The 15,746-nt window shown below is 35.0% G+C and overlaps 1 protein-coding gene across 1 annotated transcript in view; it reads right to left on the bottom strand.

Annotated features, from left to right (window-relative positions):
• Positions 1-15,746, bottom strand: part of LOC130048029 (peroxidase-like protein) — a 34,450-nt gene that overhangs the window by 4,690 nt on the left and 14,014 nt on the right. Inside the window, exons 2-7 of the mRNA XM_056144022.1 lie at positions 6,202-6,367; positions 5,725-5,954; positions 5,138-5,323; positions 4,816-4,861; positions 3,677-3,804; positions 2,158-2,253 (exon numbers count right to left, since the gene is read on the bottom strand). Of these exons, the coding sequence (XP_055999997.1) occupies positions 2,158-2,253; positions 3,677-3,804; positions 4,816-4,861; positions 5,138-5,323; positions 5,725-5,954; positions 6,202-6,215 (700 nt within the window). The 5' untranslated portion in view covers positions 6,216-6,367. The remainder of the gene's footprint in view (positions 1-2,157; positions 2,254-3,676; positions 3,805-4,815; positions 4,862-5,137; positions 5,324-5,724; positions 5,955-6,201; positions 6,368-15,746) is intronic.

Below are 15,746 nucleotides of genomic sequence, written 5' to 3'. Positions count from 1 at the left end.
TCATCTTACACAATCTCTCTTTCTCAACCAAGTTAGTATCACACTCTACAAACGTAGTGTACAGTATTCATGACACAATTGCAATTATTTCCATTTCTAATTATTGATCTTTTGGGGAATGGGAGTGCTGAAATATGATACAAAATGCCACATTTGAATAACCAAATCGTCGTGAATGGTTAATGTTGATTCAATATATTTTACGTGTACTTCAATTCTTTTTCCGGAGTGGCTGTGGTTAAAATATATCCAAGAATTGTAAGATTTAGAATATCAAACTAACCATCCATTAGAATTATAAAGAAAGCAATCATTACGTCCAACCAAATTACGCACCGTCTTATATGAGTCAAAGAGTTTGTTTTTTATCAAATATACAAAATTAGCCTAGTATGTACATGTTCATTACAATATTGATACAATATATATACACGGAGTTTACAAAGATGTCAGACTTTATTAGGTCACCTGAGTAAACTCAGGTGACCTATTGCAATTGGTTGTCGTCTGTCGTCGTCCGTCGTGCGTTAACAATTAAATATTTTTAACTTCTTGATAACTGCTATTCCAATTCTTTTCAAATTTGATATGAAGCGTTCTTAGGACAAGGGGAGGGGGGCATAAATTGTAAATTTCATTACTCCTGCACCCCTGGGGCCCTAGGGGCGGGATAAAAACTTCCCAAATTGACCAATTTTCAAGAATAATTTTCAAGAAGAACTGCACATGGATAAGAAACACTAAATGCATAGTGATGTAGAGCAGGAAGGCTTCTACCAAAATTGTAAATTTCATGATCCCCGGGGTAGGGGTTTTGACACTAGGGCGGGGTCAATATAAGTATATAGTGTTAAACATTTAATTAACATCTTCTTTAGTGCTATTGATACTAAATTGAAACTAAATGGATATTTAGAAGAATTAGGTAGTCCTTTACCATATTTTTGCATGATCCTATGGGTAAGGGTTTGGTTTCAGGGTGGTGTCAAAATTATAATTTATTAATTTGAAGGACTTATCCAAGTTTGCTGACACTGTTAAAATCTAAATGCATACTTAGGAGTAGCAGAAAAGGATGTACAAAACTGGTGAATTTCACAACCCAGGGTTTTGACTCTAGGATGGGTCCAGATTAGTAATACCTTTTAATGTTAGTTCACATATATTATGTAAAGCCTTTCATCAGTGTTACACTTTTGAGGGCACTGAAGTTTTAAGAACGCATCTTGCTTTATGCTGTTGCTGAACATCAGAATTTAGCTTAGATATTAGCAATTTTCTGCTCTCAGAAAGAGTAATATTGCGTTTATACAAAAATTCGGCCCCACGTACTCCACATGCAGGGAATAATTTGGAATACGACGCTAATGATCACCAATGTATCTAATACTTACAGAACGAGTTTAATGCTTTCGCACGACCCCCACACTTTCACACGATTCTAATGCTTGGCGATGACCTTAATGCATACAGGGGATTGTCATTCTTTTCGACGACTTTACTCTTTACATATGATTTCCATGCTTGTTGGTGATGACTTCATTGCTTGCAGATAATGATCATGCTTACATATTATTCTAATGCGTACAGTCGGTTACCATGCTTATATATGATTTTATTTCAAACAGGCGGTTATCATGCTTTCAAGTAATTTTAATATTTAGAGGCGGTCATTTTGCTGTCAGATTATTTTAATTACACGTTCAATATTACACGTGGGGAAAAATATACGGTAACTGAACATAAAATATATCATACTGTACAGAGGTTTTTTTTTTTTTAGGGGGGTTATAAATTTGTCTTATTTAAGCGGTTAGATAGCTTTCCGCCCAAATTTCACTCCCCAACTATACAACCAATTGCAACTTAAGTATTTGTAAGAGATACACCTCTTTCCTGTCCACCAAAATTGATTCAGCTAGAATTATTAGCATACCTTTCAGTCAGCAAATCGCCAAATTTTAGACCCGCGGAATAAACCCGCTATACGGTATGAAATATTTATAACTATATGCGTGGGGGAAATTTGCATGCTTATTACGTGACCGTGTAACTAGTGTAAATTTACGTGCTTATTACGTGACGGTGTAACTAGTGTAAATTTCTCCCTCGCGTATATAACCGCTTTTACCGTATACAGACAGTCGTAATACTTACATTCTGATCTCAGTGCAATTTCTCGGGTAACGTCCGAACCATAAATCATGGAGCCGTCTACAAAAGATGTCCTCTCGTTGATCTGCTGACGAACGCCTACAAAAACTCACCATATTAAATTTAGTAATTTACAAATAGACAAAGTGTTAACTATTGATTTAAAAAAAAACATGATTTTTGAGATATTAGAAAACAAGATTAAGATATGAATATCCAATGCTATGAAATCTTATATTCGCATTCAATGCAATTACCGTAGAGAATATCAATATTTGTTCGCTTGAAAAATAAATTATTTTTATCGAATAAAAATGTGAAAAGGAGTCATTTGCAACAGCTATGAATAACAACCAAGAAAGTATGTGCAATGGGTTATTGTAAAGAGCATTTACACAGGTTTCCATGTATAATCAAACCTGTATACGATATTGCTTGCATCATTACAATAAAATCAAACCTAAATATAGGATAAATAAAATCAAACTCATGGGATTACAACCAATACAATACAACCAAACCTATAGGATTACAACCAATACAATCAAACCTATAGGATTACAACCAATACAATAACATCAAACCTATAGGATTACAACCAATACAATACAATCAAACCTATAGGATTACAACCAATACAATACAATCAAACCTATAGGATTACAACCAATACAATAACATCAAACCTATAGGATTACAACCAATACAATAACATCAAACCTATAGGATTACAAGCAATAAAATACAATCAAACCTATAGAATTACAACCAATACAATCAAACCTATAGAATTACAACCAATACAATCAAACCTATAGGATTACAACCAATACAATAACATCAAACCTATAGGATTACAGTCAATACAATAACATCAAACCCATAGGATTACAACCAATACAATAACATCAAACCTATAGGACTACAACCAATACAATAACATCAAACCTATAGCATTACAGCCAATACAATAACATTAAACATATAGAATAACAGTCAATACAATAACATCAAACCTATAGGATTACAACCAATACAATAACAACAAACCTATAGGATTACAGTCAATACAATAACATCAAACCTATAGGATTACAACCAATACAATAACATCAAACCCATAGGATTACAATTACACTTCTGTATATTAGAATCTGACACGTCTGTGTGTGTTTTTCTCTATATTGTATTTAATAAGGTGAAGATAACGGACAGTGGATTAATCTCATCAATGATATGGAGTACAAAATAGAGTTGAGCAAACAGGGTTCCTGAGATGAGATCAGGTAGCTAGGAGCAGTAAACATCCCCTGCCTACCATTCACAACCACGTGAGCCCGACCAGGTTGGCGGATTCATCCACAGTCAAAATCAGTGTGCCAAGAACGGTTTAACAATTGGTATGATACACGTCAGACAATATATGACTCAATGTATATCTTAGTCATTTAACGTGAATAAAGTTAATGTATAGTAAATGATGGTTTGAATTTACACATTATCAACAAAAATGCTAACTGACCGTTTTGACATCCCAAGGGTGGTGCACCAGTATGACGGACAAAGTTCATGCACGTTTGACCTGGCGGGAAGTGTGGGTCTGGTTGTGGTACGTTAATGTTAAAACAAGCTTCCGGTTTCATCTGATTTCTACCAAGAGATCAATTTGTATTTGGTTATAATCTAATGTGATATTGAAGCATCATGGATTCACTAACAATATTTATGATCAATTGACTTTATGAGAATAAAAGCATTTGTTATAGTTATAAGAAAGGTGAAGATAACGAACAGTGATCAATCTCATAACTCCAATAAGGAATACAAAATAAATAGTTGGACAAACATGGACCCATAGATATACCAGAGGTGTGATCAGGTGTCTAGGAGAGGTAAACATCCCTTATCAACCTGCCGAGAGTCTTATGTCTCTATTAGGCAAACGAAGTAATCAGTAGTCAAAATCAATGTGTCAAGAACGGCCTAACAATGGGTATGAAACACGTCAGACATTATTTGATCCAATGATAGGCTGTATTGGCAAACTATATCATTATAACGACCATATAATTTGCAAAATGCTGACTCTAAAGGAAACTGTAAATAGATTATCACATGTACATGTATAAAGCTTAAAACCGATCAATAAGTTGTCGAATTTGTTTTAAATCACAAAGAAATTTAGCGATTCAACATTGATATTAATTTCAAACAACCGTGGTGGCCTAGAGGTTAGAACGTTCGCCACGCATGCGGAAGGCCGGTGTTGGAATCCCGGCCGCGACAGACCTAGGTCGTTAGAACAGGTAAGTGACAGTTCCATCGCCAAACGCTCGGCATCAGGTGTGAATGTCACGGGTCCTCGGAGATGACTTTAAAAATGGATGTTCCGTGTCGCAGTAGATGTGGCACGCTAAAGAACCTTCACTGCTCAAAGGGCGTAAGATCCGAGCAAAGGCCTAAATTTGAAACCCTTCACCGGCCTTAGTGACGTCTCCATATCAGTGAAAAATTCTTAAAGGGGACGTTAAGCAAGATACAATCTATCAATCAATCAATCAATCACATTATTTCACATGGCGAAGAAGTTTACATATGTATTAGTGCTATAGCCTTGCATGCATCCCTTACACGCTAAAATGTTTGTCTAATTTTACGTACCCAACTGGGAAACAGCAATCTCCAATTCCCTCATTATTCGGGCCGACTGATACAGAAATAAAATGATTAAATACTATATATATATATAGACTGTCTGCGATATATATATATATATATATATATATATATATATATATATGTGTGTGTGTGTGTGTGTGTGTGTATATATAACAGATTCGCTCTGTCTTAATTTCAAATACTGACAACACGGGTGAACGGGGTTCAAATAATACAGAGGTGAATATCCCCTTTTATGCAGTTTATTTGATATAAATTTACGACAAAGACAATACACTCTTGTGCTGGACAAGTCTGTACTCACAAGTTTCAGAGGGAGTAGCGATCAAATCGTGGTCTAAGAACTGCCCATGATGCGTGAGATAGGTAGAATATAGAGCACTGACTGGGGTCATACCACCGGACGTGTACTGGAAGATGTTGTTGCTGACCGTTCGAGCAGATGGCAGCATGTCGCCCGTCACAGAACGGGTACGTGGACTGTCAACCACTGTGTAAATACATGCAAATAAAACAGTATCTAGATACAAGACCAATCAAAGAAATATCAGAAGCATATGGGATTTGTTTAAAGCAGCTCCACACGTCATATGACAGAACAATTAATCTCTAAAATAGGACTACCTGACTTCGGAATTCATTGTTCATGATTTTTTGATTCATAATCTATTAATATGGATTGCAAATATTGATCTTCTATGTAAACTATGTAGATTTCGTATTTGTTTTGCATGACTATCTTTCGTAAGAACTTTATTTTGAAAATAACGATTGGAATACAGCTTTTTATAAACTATTGTAAATATGAAACGATCGCCATTAAGATGTTATACGTAAAACTGAAAAATCGCTCAGTTACATGCGTACGTGTCTATGTATTTTAACGCTCACGGTTATCATATGCAGCAGGCAGAACCCGTCGTTGTGGAGTGAAAGACGACCCCAGGAGAGGATTTAACAAATTGTTGCATTGTCCGTCTGTTCTCCGGAAAGGATCAGTGACATCACATACGGGGATTTCGTAACAATATGGAGCAAATGCTCTCTCGAAGCTTGCTGCAATTTCGGGATCTGCGACTGCACGTTGAAAACCGGCGCCGGTGGCTCCACCTACTTCCGGGCTGAATATTAAAACGAAATCCAGAATTTAATGAAAACGTTATTAAACCACACACAGGAAATACTATGTTCATCTAGAACTTTCTGATGAACTTTGGCACCAAAACACCACACCAGCAATATCGAAACTAACATCCCCATGACAAACAAAAACCAAATTGTCCAAGATTAATATGTTATGTTAAAGCCAATTTCAAGCTAATAAAAAGTATGATGTTTGTGCATTTGCCCCCAAAAATGCATACAAACTTTTCTGCGATCATTCTTGATGCAAGTGAAGCTCTTCTAGATCGATCACCGAGAAGCGCATTGGTAGCCGGGGCGTTACTTTGAGAGAACCGGTATAGCGCTCGGGATGCATCAGACCCTGTCCCGGAAGTTGACCTGGGAGCTATACCCCCACCAGACGTCCGACCTAAAAACCAAGAGGTAAAAGAATGATAGGAATTTCTACTGTGTGTTTTAATTTCACCACCTTAGATCAATGCAAATAACTAAATACTAAGAAAAAGAATTCATTTCGGATGGATTTTCATACCAATGATCTTACAGAACTTTTAATCTCAAACTTTTTCATTGTTAACGTTTTTTACAACGCTGCAAAAAGAAAACGATTCTGGGTCGATGATGGAACGGGGAACGATTCTTGAATACATTATAATGGTAAAATCAAATTAGGTCAGCGACATTGAGAGACAATCAAGGTGCTTGTTAACACTTTCGTCTTTTTATGAGACAGAATGTATTCAAAAGCTTCCTCGGGGGAAAAATATCTTGTGGAGGGCTTCAATATGACATTCATATATATCGATGACATTTTATCTATCAAAAATACTCATTTTCATGCATATGTCAATTCAGTATATCCCAGTGAATTCGAAATAAAGGACACCACAAGAGTTTTCCATATCTGCTTCGTATTTTGATATTCTATTGAACATAGATGTCAACGCCAAACTAACAACATAACTTCATGACAAACAAGATTGCTTCAGATCCTCAATCGTCAACTTCCCTTATTTGTGTTGCAATATATAATTATTACCTACATATGGCATTAATGTCTACTCAACTGATTCTGTACGCAAGAGCATGTTCTGTATATGATCAATTTTGAAATCGCGACAGGCTTCTAACAAATTATTTTATTTTACAGAGGTTAAACGTATTACTGGTTCAATTGATATTTGACGTGTTTCATACCAATTTTGGGCCGATATTTACATTACATTTTGACTACAGATTACTCCGTTTGCCAGATTAACATCGAACGCTTACGGCGGGATTGACCGATCAATAGGGAAACTTTACTCCTCCTAGGCACCCGATTCCACCTCTGGTATGTCCTTTGCCCTTCTCTTTATTTCGCTTTATTCTTTATAAGATTTATTAGATTGATCATCGTGCGTTATTTTCACTTATTCATGGTTTTATATAATTCCTTAACCGGGATGATCCTTGAGTATTATACATTAAATATATTGCTATCAGAATGATTTAATCATATTACGAGACATATTCATCAAACTCAAGGGCCTCCATGGCCGAATGGTTAGATCATCGCACTCAAAATCACACGGCCTCTCACCTCTGTCGGCGCGGGTTCGAATCCCGCTCGCGCCGGTAAGTGAGAAAGTTTCCCAGTTTACTTTCGGAAGGTCGGTGGTCTCTCCCTAGGTACAATGTATCTGGGTTCTCTCTTCCACCAATAAAAACTGGGCACCACCTTATAACTGAAAAATTGTTGAGTGTGGCGGAAAACATCAATCAGTCAATCAATCTTCAAACTCGTGCCAGGAATTACCGAGGTTGGGATGTCCATAAACAGAAAAAAATTACACACTAACAGAAATGTTTTTATAGTTATCAAGGATACTTCAGTAGAAAAAAACCGCTTGAGTAAGACGGTATCATCATAAAAAATTCTAAAAATGAGGAAAGCATTTGAAATAAACATCAAATAATCAGAAGCATTTGCATTATAGATGGTATGAATGTGAACATCTGATATATATTAAGCACACTATTTTATCTGAATAGTCACCGGGGTTGAATTGACGACCTGCGGAACTTCTATCAGCATGTGACAGGCGCACTAGACCGATCCACTAGGCAAGAGCTTTAGTGACACCCGACGCCTTCCAAAACAAAACATTTTGCTTGAGCATACTGTTCGTTATAACGTTTAAGAGATGACGACGAACATATTTATAAGCCATAAACTAGACATGTCAGGAAGCTTTCTCAAAATTAAGTTCTACTTGCTGCAACAATTAACGATAAATTTATAGCAATTAGTGATACATGACTGGAATTAACGATATATTTACATCAATTAGCGATACATGACAGGAATTAATGATACATTTACAGGAATTAGCGATACATGACTGGAATTAATGATACATTTACAGGAATTAGCGATATATGACAGGAATTACGGATAAATTTACAGCAATAAGCGATACATGACAGGAATTAAGGATAAATTTACAGCAATTAGCGATACATGACAGGAATTAAGGATACATTTACAGCAATAAGCGATACATGATTAGCGATATATGACAGGAATTAATGATAAATTTACAGCAATTAGCGATACATGACGGGAATTAATGATAAATTTACAGCAATTAGCGATACATGACAGGAATTAATGATACATGTACAGCAATTAGCGATACATGACAGGGATTAACGATAAATTTACAGCAATAAGCGATACATGATTAGCGATATATGACAGGAATTAATGATACATTTACAGGAATTAGCGATACATGACAGGAATTAATGATAAATTTACAGCAATTAGCGATACATGACAGGAATTAATGATACATGTACAGCAATTAGCGATACATGACAGGAATTAAGGATAAATGTACGGCAATAATCGATACATGATTAGCGATATATGACAGGAATTAAGGATAAATTTACAGCAATTAGCGATACATGACAGGAATTAAGGATAAATTTACAGCAATTAACGATACATGACAGGAGTTAATGATACATTTTCAGCAATTAGCGATACATGACTGGAATTAATGATATATTTACATCAATTAGCGATACATGACAGGAATTAAGGATAAATTTACAGCAATTAGCGATACATGACAGGAATTAAGGATAAATTTACAGCAATTAGCGATACATGATTAGCGATATATGACAGGAATTAATGATGAATTTACAGTAATTAGTGATACATGACAGGAATTAATGATAAATTTACAGCAATTGGCGATACATGACAGGAATTAAGGGTAAATTTACTGCAATTAGCGATACATGACAGGAATTAAGGATAAATTTACGGCAATAATCGATACATGATTAGCGATATATGACAGGAAGTAAGGATAAATTTACGGCAATAATTGATACATGATTAGCGATACATGACAGGAATTAATGATACATTTACAGCAATTGGCGATACATGACAGGAATTAAGGATAAATTTACTGCAATTAGCGATACATGACAGGAATTAAGGATAAATTTACGGCAATAATCGATACATGATTAGCGATATATGACAGGAAGTAAGGATAAATTTACGGCAATAATTGATACATGATTAGCGATACATGACAGGAATTAATGATACATTTACAGCAATTGGCGATACATGACAGGAATTAAGGATAAATTTACTGCAATTAGCGATACATGACAGGAATTAAGGATAAATTTACGGCAATAATTGATACATGATTAGCGATACATGACAGGAATTAATGATACATTTACAGGAATTAGCGATACATGACGGGAATTAAGGATAAATTTACAGCAATTAGCGATACATGACAGGAATTGATGATAAATTTACAGCAATTAGCGATACATGACAGGAATTAATGATAAATTTACAGCAGTTAGCGATACATGACAGGGATTAACGATAAATTTACAGCAATAAGCGATACATGATTAGCGATATATGACAGGAATTAATGATACATTTACAGGAATTAGCGATACATGACAGGAATTAATGATAAATTTACAGCAATTAGCGATACATGACAGGAATTAATGATACATGTACAGCAATTAGCGATACATGACAGGGATTAACGATAAATTTACAGCAATAAGCGATACATGATTAGCGATATATGACAGGAATTAATGATACATTTACAGGAATTAGCGATACATGACAGGAATTAATGATAAATTTACAGCAATTAGCGATACATGACAGGAATTAATGATACATGTACAGCAATTAGCGATATATGACAGGGATTAATGATAAATTTACAGCAATTAGCGATACATGATTAGCGATATATGACAGGAATTAATGATACATTTACAGCAATTAGCGATACATGACAGGAATTAATGATAAATTTACAGCAATTAGCGATACATGACAGGAATTAATGATAGATGTACAGCAATTAGCGATACATGACAGGAATTAATGATAAATTTACAGCAATTAGCGATACATGACAGGAATTAATGTTATTGATGGTGCTTGACAGTGTAACAAGGAAAACGGATTATTTTGTTTAAAGGATTTAAATCAATGTCATAACTTTTCCACAGTCTTGAGGAGAAAGTTGACGAAAACGAACAGTAATCAATCTCATAACTCCTATACGTAATATAAAATAAAGAGTTATAGGCAAACACGGACGCCTGGATATACCAGAGGTGGGATTAGGTGCCTAGGAGGAATAAGCGTCCTCTGTCCACTGGTTTCTCCCGCATCTGTGGCAAACACATTTTAGAAGAGAACCAGCTTACTAGCTTTGTAAATTCAGAAATACTGTTTTAACAAGAATGTGTGCAATGACCCTCAAACCTAAGGTCATCCGATTAAAATTCAATGTGTTATGCAGGTATTCTGAGGTGTGATAGATTGACAAAGCGAAAATGGCGAACGGTGATCGATCTCAATTTACATAAAGAATAACTCCTATACGGAATACAAAATTAAGAGCAGGACATTTATAACCTTGGACACACCAGAGGTAAGATCAGGTGTCTAGGAGGAGTAAGCGTCCCCTGTCGACTGGTCACACTCGCCTATATCTTGATCAGTTAAACGGAATAAATATTAGTCTGTGAAGAACGGACTAATAATTGGCATGTTGTATGATATACCGTATACATGTGGCTTATTTCAGCGATTAGATAGCGTTCCGCCAAAATTTCACTCGCTAAATATGCAGTAGTGAGAGTGATCACTGTTCGTTATATTCGCCTTTTATGCACCCAAATTTGCAAGAGAGATAACTTCGTTGTCTGCCAAAACTTATTCTGCTATGCTTATTACCATAGATTTGATTCAGCAAATCGCCAAGTTTTAGACCGGCGCAAAAAAGAACTGCTATAAAGTATTTCGAACATGTATATTCAAATAAAACCCAGGTAAGGATATATGCTTTTGTTATAAAGATATTTATTGTAATATATATACATATATTTGGATACAAGTTCTTTCATTGTAATAAAAACAATGAATACAACGAATGTCACACGTATGGAGTACATGTGTAATAAAGGTCATACAAATTTAATTAAGAGAATGAAATAGATTCGAAAATATATTCAAAGACATACAGTATTTCAACTCTTAATGGTATTGATAACAGAAAAATTACATAATTTGGAATTCAATGTCAATGAACTGCTTAAATTGGAATATTAACTTGAAAATACAGCATATTATAGTTGTTACTTCCATTTGATCTGTTTTATTAGTAATGCATTCAGATAAAGTAAACACCGATGACGTATTCGTCAATTCTTTCAATGAAGTTTGAGTAAATTTCAGTTTACTATGAGCGTAACTGTTCTTTAATGAAGTATTTGGGATCCTAACAAAATCTTTCAGGAAATGGATTCCAATAGCGTTAGAAGGATATAGTAGTAATTCTGGATGATTCAACTGGTTGAGCTGTCTATACCAACCGGAAGTACAGTGTGAACTGTTAGTTCCAGAATTGATTGTGATTTCCCTACCAAAATAGACGTGTTCCACAGACCAGTTCCTAATACACCGCTGCCCTTGGGCTATATCGACTCAAGTTATTGACTCGCTGTCTACAACATCGAGGAACTTACCGTGTTGTATACACAGACCAAGTGGTGAGTTTAGCTAGATAGCCACGATTTACTATAATACATTTGTATAATCAAAACTGAAAGATCATAAAATTGAACAAACTAAACTATACTTTAATATTTATCATATACTGCAATATAAAATTGAACAGCATGCAAACTACCAATGTAAGCCAACGTTTTTAACTTGCCTTCAAGTGTACAGGCATTGGGTGATGGCACTAACCAGATAATCCCGCACACAAAACCACGCACTGAGAAAGCTAATGTTCATAAACCAGACCTGGAGGTTATAAAACTCGTACCGTACTCATACTCAAACTCCGTCATGTTTCTTTTGAGTACAACTCTAAGCAAGCTCCAAAGCATACTCCAAATATTTGGAGCATGTACTCCATTTTAGTATAAGCATAATCTTATAAAAGTTCTATAATCTTCACTTTTGGGTATGAGTACGATTTAGAGATCGGAGTTCGAGTCTGAGAACAAAACGTGCATGCTAAAAATAGTTTTACAAGAACTCATGATTACATTCATCGTTCATATATCCTGTCTCAGAGATAGAAAATGTTCAAATAGATATGTTCTACACCAACTTTTATTCGCTTGCGAAAAACATTTGCGAGAACCTCATCATCGAGAATATTTCTTGTCGCGAACCAGTTTACCACAAGTGAAGCGCGAAATGAAGTATCCTCGAATAAAAGTTGGTTTACAGTTTATACAAAGACATAATGATATGATACTACATATCATGTTCTATATACTTACTTACAGGAATCGATCCAACAGCTTGGGATGGTGAGGACCCTGACGGCAGTCCGAAAGCTGCCTGCTGGGGTACCCCACCTGCCTCACCCCTTAATGCAACCTGGATGGCATTGTTCACAACAGAGTCAAACGTTCCTTGTGTAGCGGCAAGACGAACCCACCAAATACTTAATATTGATATCAAGAACCCCTCTTTCATCTTTGAAGAATTGAATCTAATATGAATTAGTTTCGATTATGAAACAATTTTACACTATCTGAATCTTCCTTGTGCGAGAGCTTCACTGTCAATCAAATCATCAGTGACAAGTGACCTCTCTGTCTATCAAACCATCACTGACAAGTGACCTCTTTTTAATGATCTCATTTACATTCAGCTTTAGTTTTCTTTTTAATTTTTGTGCATTGATTTAATATTTTGGACTACAATACTATCATCGATAGTGCAGAACATTCGAGAATTTTTTGTATTATTAGCATGAAATGGTGATTCATATTTTAAAAAAAAACATCTTAAGGACATGATGTGGATTTAAAAATTAAAATGCATTAAAATAAGTTATACTAATATATTCATTAGTGCACGAATCTTGATTTGTTTCCTTAGTATGCGGTCTATTTTAAAGTAATTATAAGTTAAATAGATGTATCTCGCTTTCCTCCCCAATGATATAGTAGATTACGTATGACAGCATCGCGAGGTAATTATAACTTAGACGGTGTATATATATATATATATATATATATATATATATATATATATATATATATATATATATCTTTGCTTAGAGCAGTATTTCATATGATACGTAAGAAATAAAAATTCCTATTTGATAATCTTCGCCCGATAGAACTGTATAACACGTTCACAATTTCTGAAACTGATACGCAGATTCAAGAATAGTTTGCACTCTGACCCTTTATGGGAGGGTACATGATACGGATCTAATGGGGAAAGATGTAACTGCTTGTGTGAACGATGGATCTCTTGATATTGTTGTATTTGATATGAAAAAAGAAAATCTACTTATTTTCTTTCTACAGAACTGAATATGTTTGATATTGCATTCTTTCAAAGCAAACAACATCAAAGCGTACAACTTGTCAATACTTTACACCACTAATCCTCATGATAAGTTAACGACCACTAATCCTAATGATAAGTTAACGACCAGTTATTTTGATATCAAAGACAGCTGTTTTTTCAATAAAAATACTCCCGTGGGGATCTGGGTTAGAGTAGGTCCTCAGTACTCCTTGCGTATCGTAAGAGGCGACTAAATGGGGCGGTCCTTCAATTGAGACCACAAAAACCGAGGTCTCGTGTCACAGCAGGTTTGACAGGATAAAGACCCCTCCCTGCTGAAAAGTCATAAGAGCCGAGCAAAAGGCTAAATTATGCGGCCCCTCACCGACAATGGTGACGTCTCCATATGAGTGAAATATTGTCGAAAGGGACGTTAAATAATAACAATCAATCAATCAATAAACATAAACACTGAAATATTTATATCTTGTGATCAGTTCTCTACACATCACCATGCTAAACACCACTCTGACTCTACGGACACGTAATCTGAAGTTGATATCAAAAAGTTTCTGGAGTTCCTCATTAAAAATCTATACTTCGTCATTGATGATTAGGTTTCCAACAGTCTGTAGGAATTCCCATGGACACATATTGTTCCTTTATTAGCTAACCAGTTTGTGTATTCTTATGCGGCAGAATTTTCCCCAACGCTTCTTCACGACGAGAGAAAAATTCTTATTGTTGCGTTCAACTCGACATTTAAATACATTGTATAATGACGAAGTTTTATCAATTAACAATATACTAATTTTCATTCATATCTGTATTCGATATATCCCTGTGAACTTGGGCTGAGAGGCTCGACAGAGTCCACCTAGATGCTTCATATTTAGACACTTTATTGAACGCAGATGTTGATAGCAAACCTAAAACATCATTGTCAATTTCCCATATTTATGTAGTAATGTACTACTATAAACTGGATATGTAGTTTACATGTATGTATCTTAACTGATGCGATAGGTGAGAGCATATTTAGTATGTGATGAATGTTTAGAAAGAGACAGATTAATGACGAATAAGTTGTTTATAGAGAGGTTTCACGATTAAGGTCAACATTACTCCAATCTATGGTTGATCTGATGATAGGTTAATACAACCTGTTGTTAAGGACGACGGACCCAGTTCGAAATTTTGCGCTTCTGCGCCTAAAGTGGCGCATACCTTGTCTGGAGTGTTATAACAACTGTTAGAACGTTCTTTTGATACTGAGTTTGACTATGGATTACCCCCATTTACCTAATCAATATATAGGGGTCGCCGCGAGTGTGACCTTCAAGGGGGGTGCTTATCCAACCTAATGACAAGTTGTATCTTTGAATTAGATCGTTATAACTACCATTGCTTTATTGTGTATGTATGAAAAGTGATACTTCTACACCTTACTGTATGTTTCTATATTTATCTTATTGTATGTTTCTATATTTATCTTATTGTCTGTGTCTATATTTATCTTATTGTCTGTGTCTATATTTATCTTATTGTCTGTTTCTATATATATCTTATTGTCTGTGTTTATATTTATCTTGCTGTCTGTGTCTATATTTATCTTATTGTCTCTGTCTATATTTATCTTATTTTTTGTGTCTATATTTATCTTATTGTCTGTGTCTATATCTATCTTATTGTCTGATTCTATATTTATCTTATTGTCTGTGTTATATTCATCTTATTGTCTGTTTCTATATTTATCTTATTGTCTGTGTCTATATTTATCTTATTGTCTGTGTCTATATATATCTTATTGTCTGTGTCTATATTTATCTTATTGTTTGTGTCTATATTTATCTTATTGTCTCTGTCTATATTTATTTTATTGTCTGTTTCT

This window comes from Ostrea edulis, chromosome 7 (assembly GCF_947568905.1).
Source record: "Ostrea edulis chromosome 7, xbOstEdul1.1, whole genome shotgun sequence".
In the NCBI taxonomy this organism is placed as follows: domain Eukaryota; kingdom Metazoa; phylum Mollusca; class Bivalvia; order Ostreida; family Ostreidae; genus Ostrea; species Ostrea edulis.
Note: the sequence above shows the minus strand (reverse complement) of the source record. Positions and strands in the feature narration are given on the sequence as shown.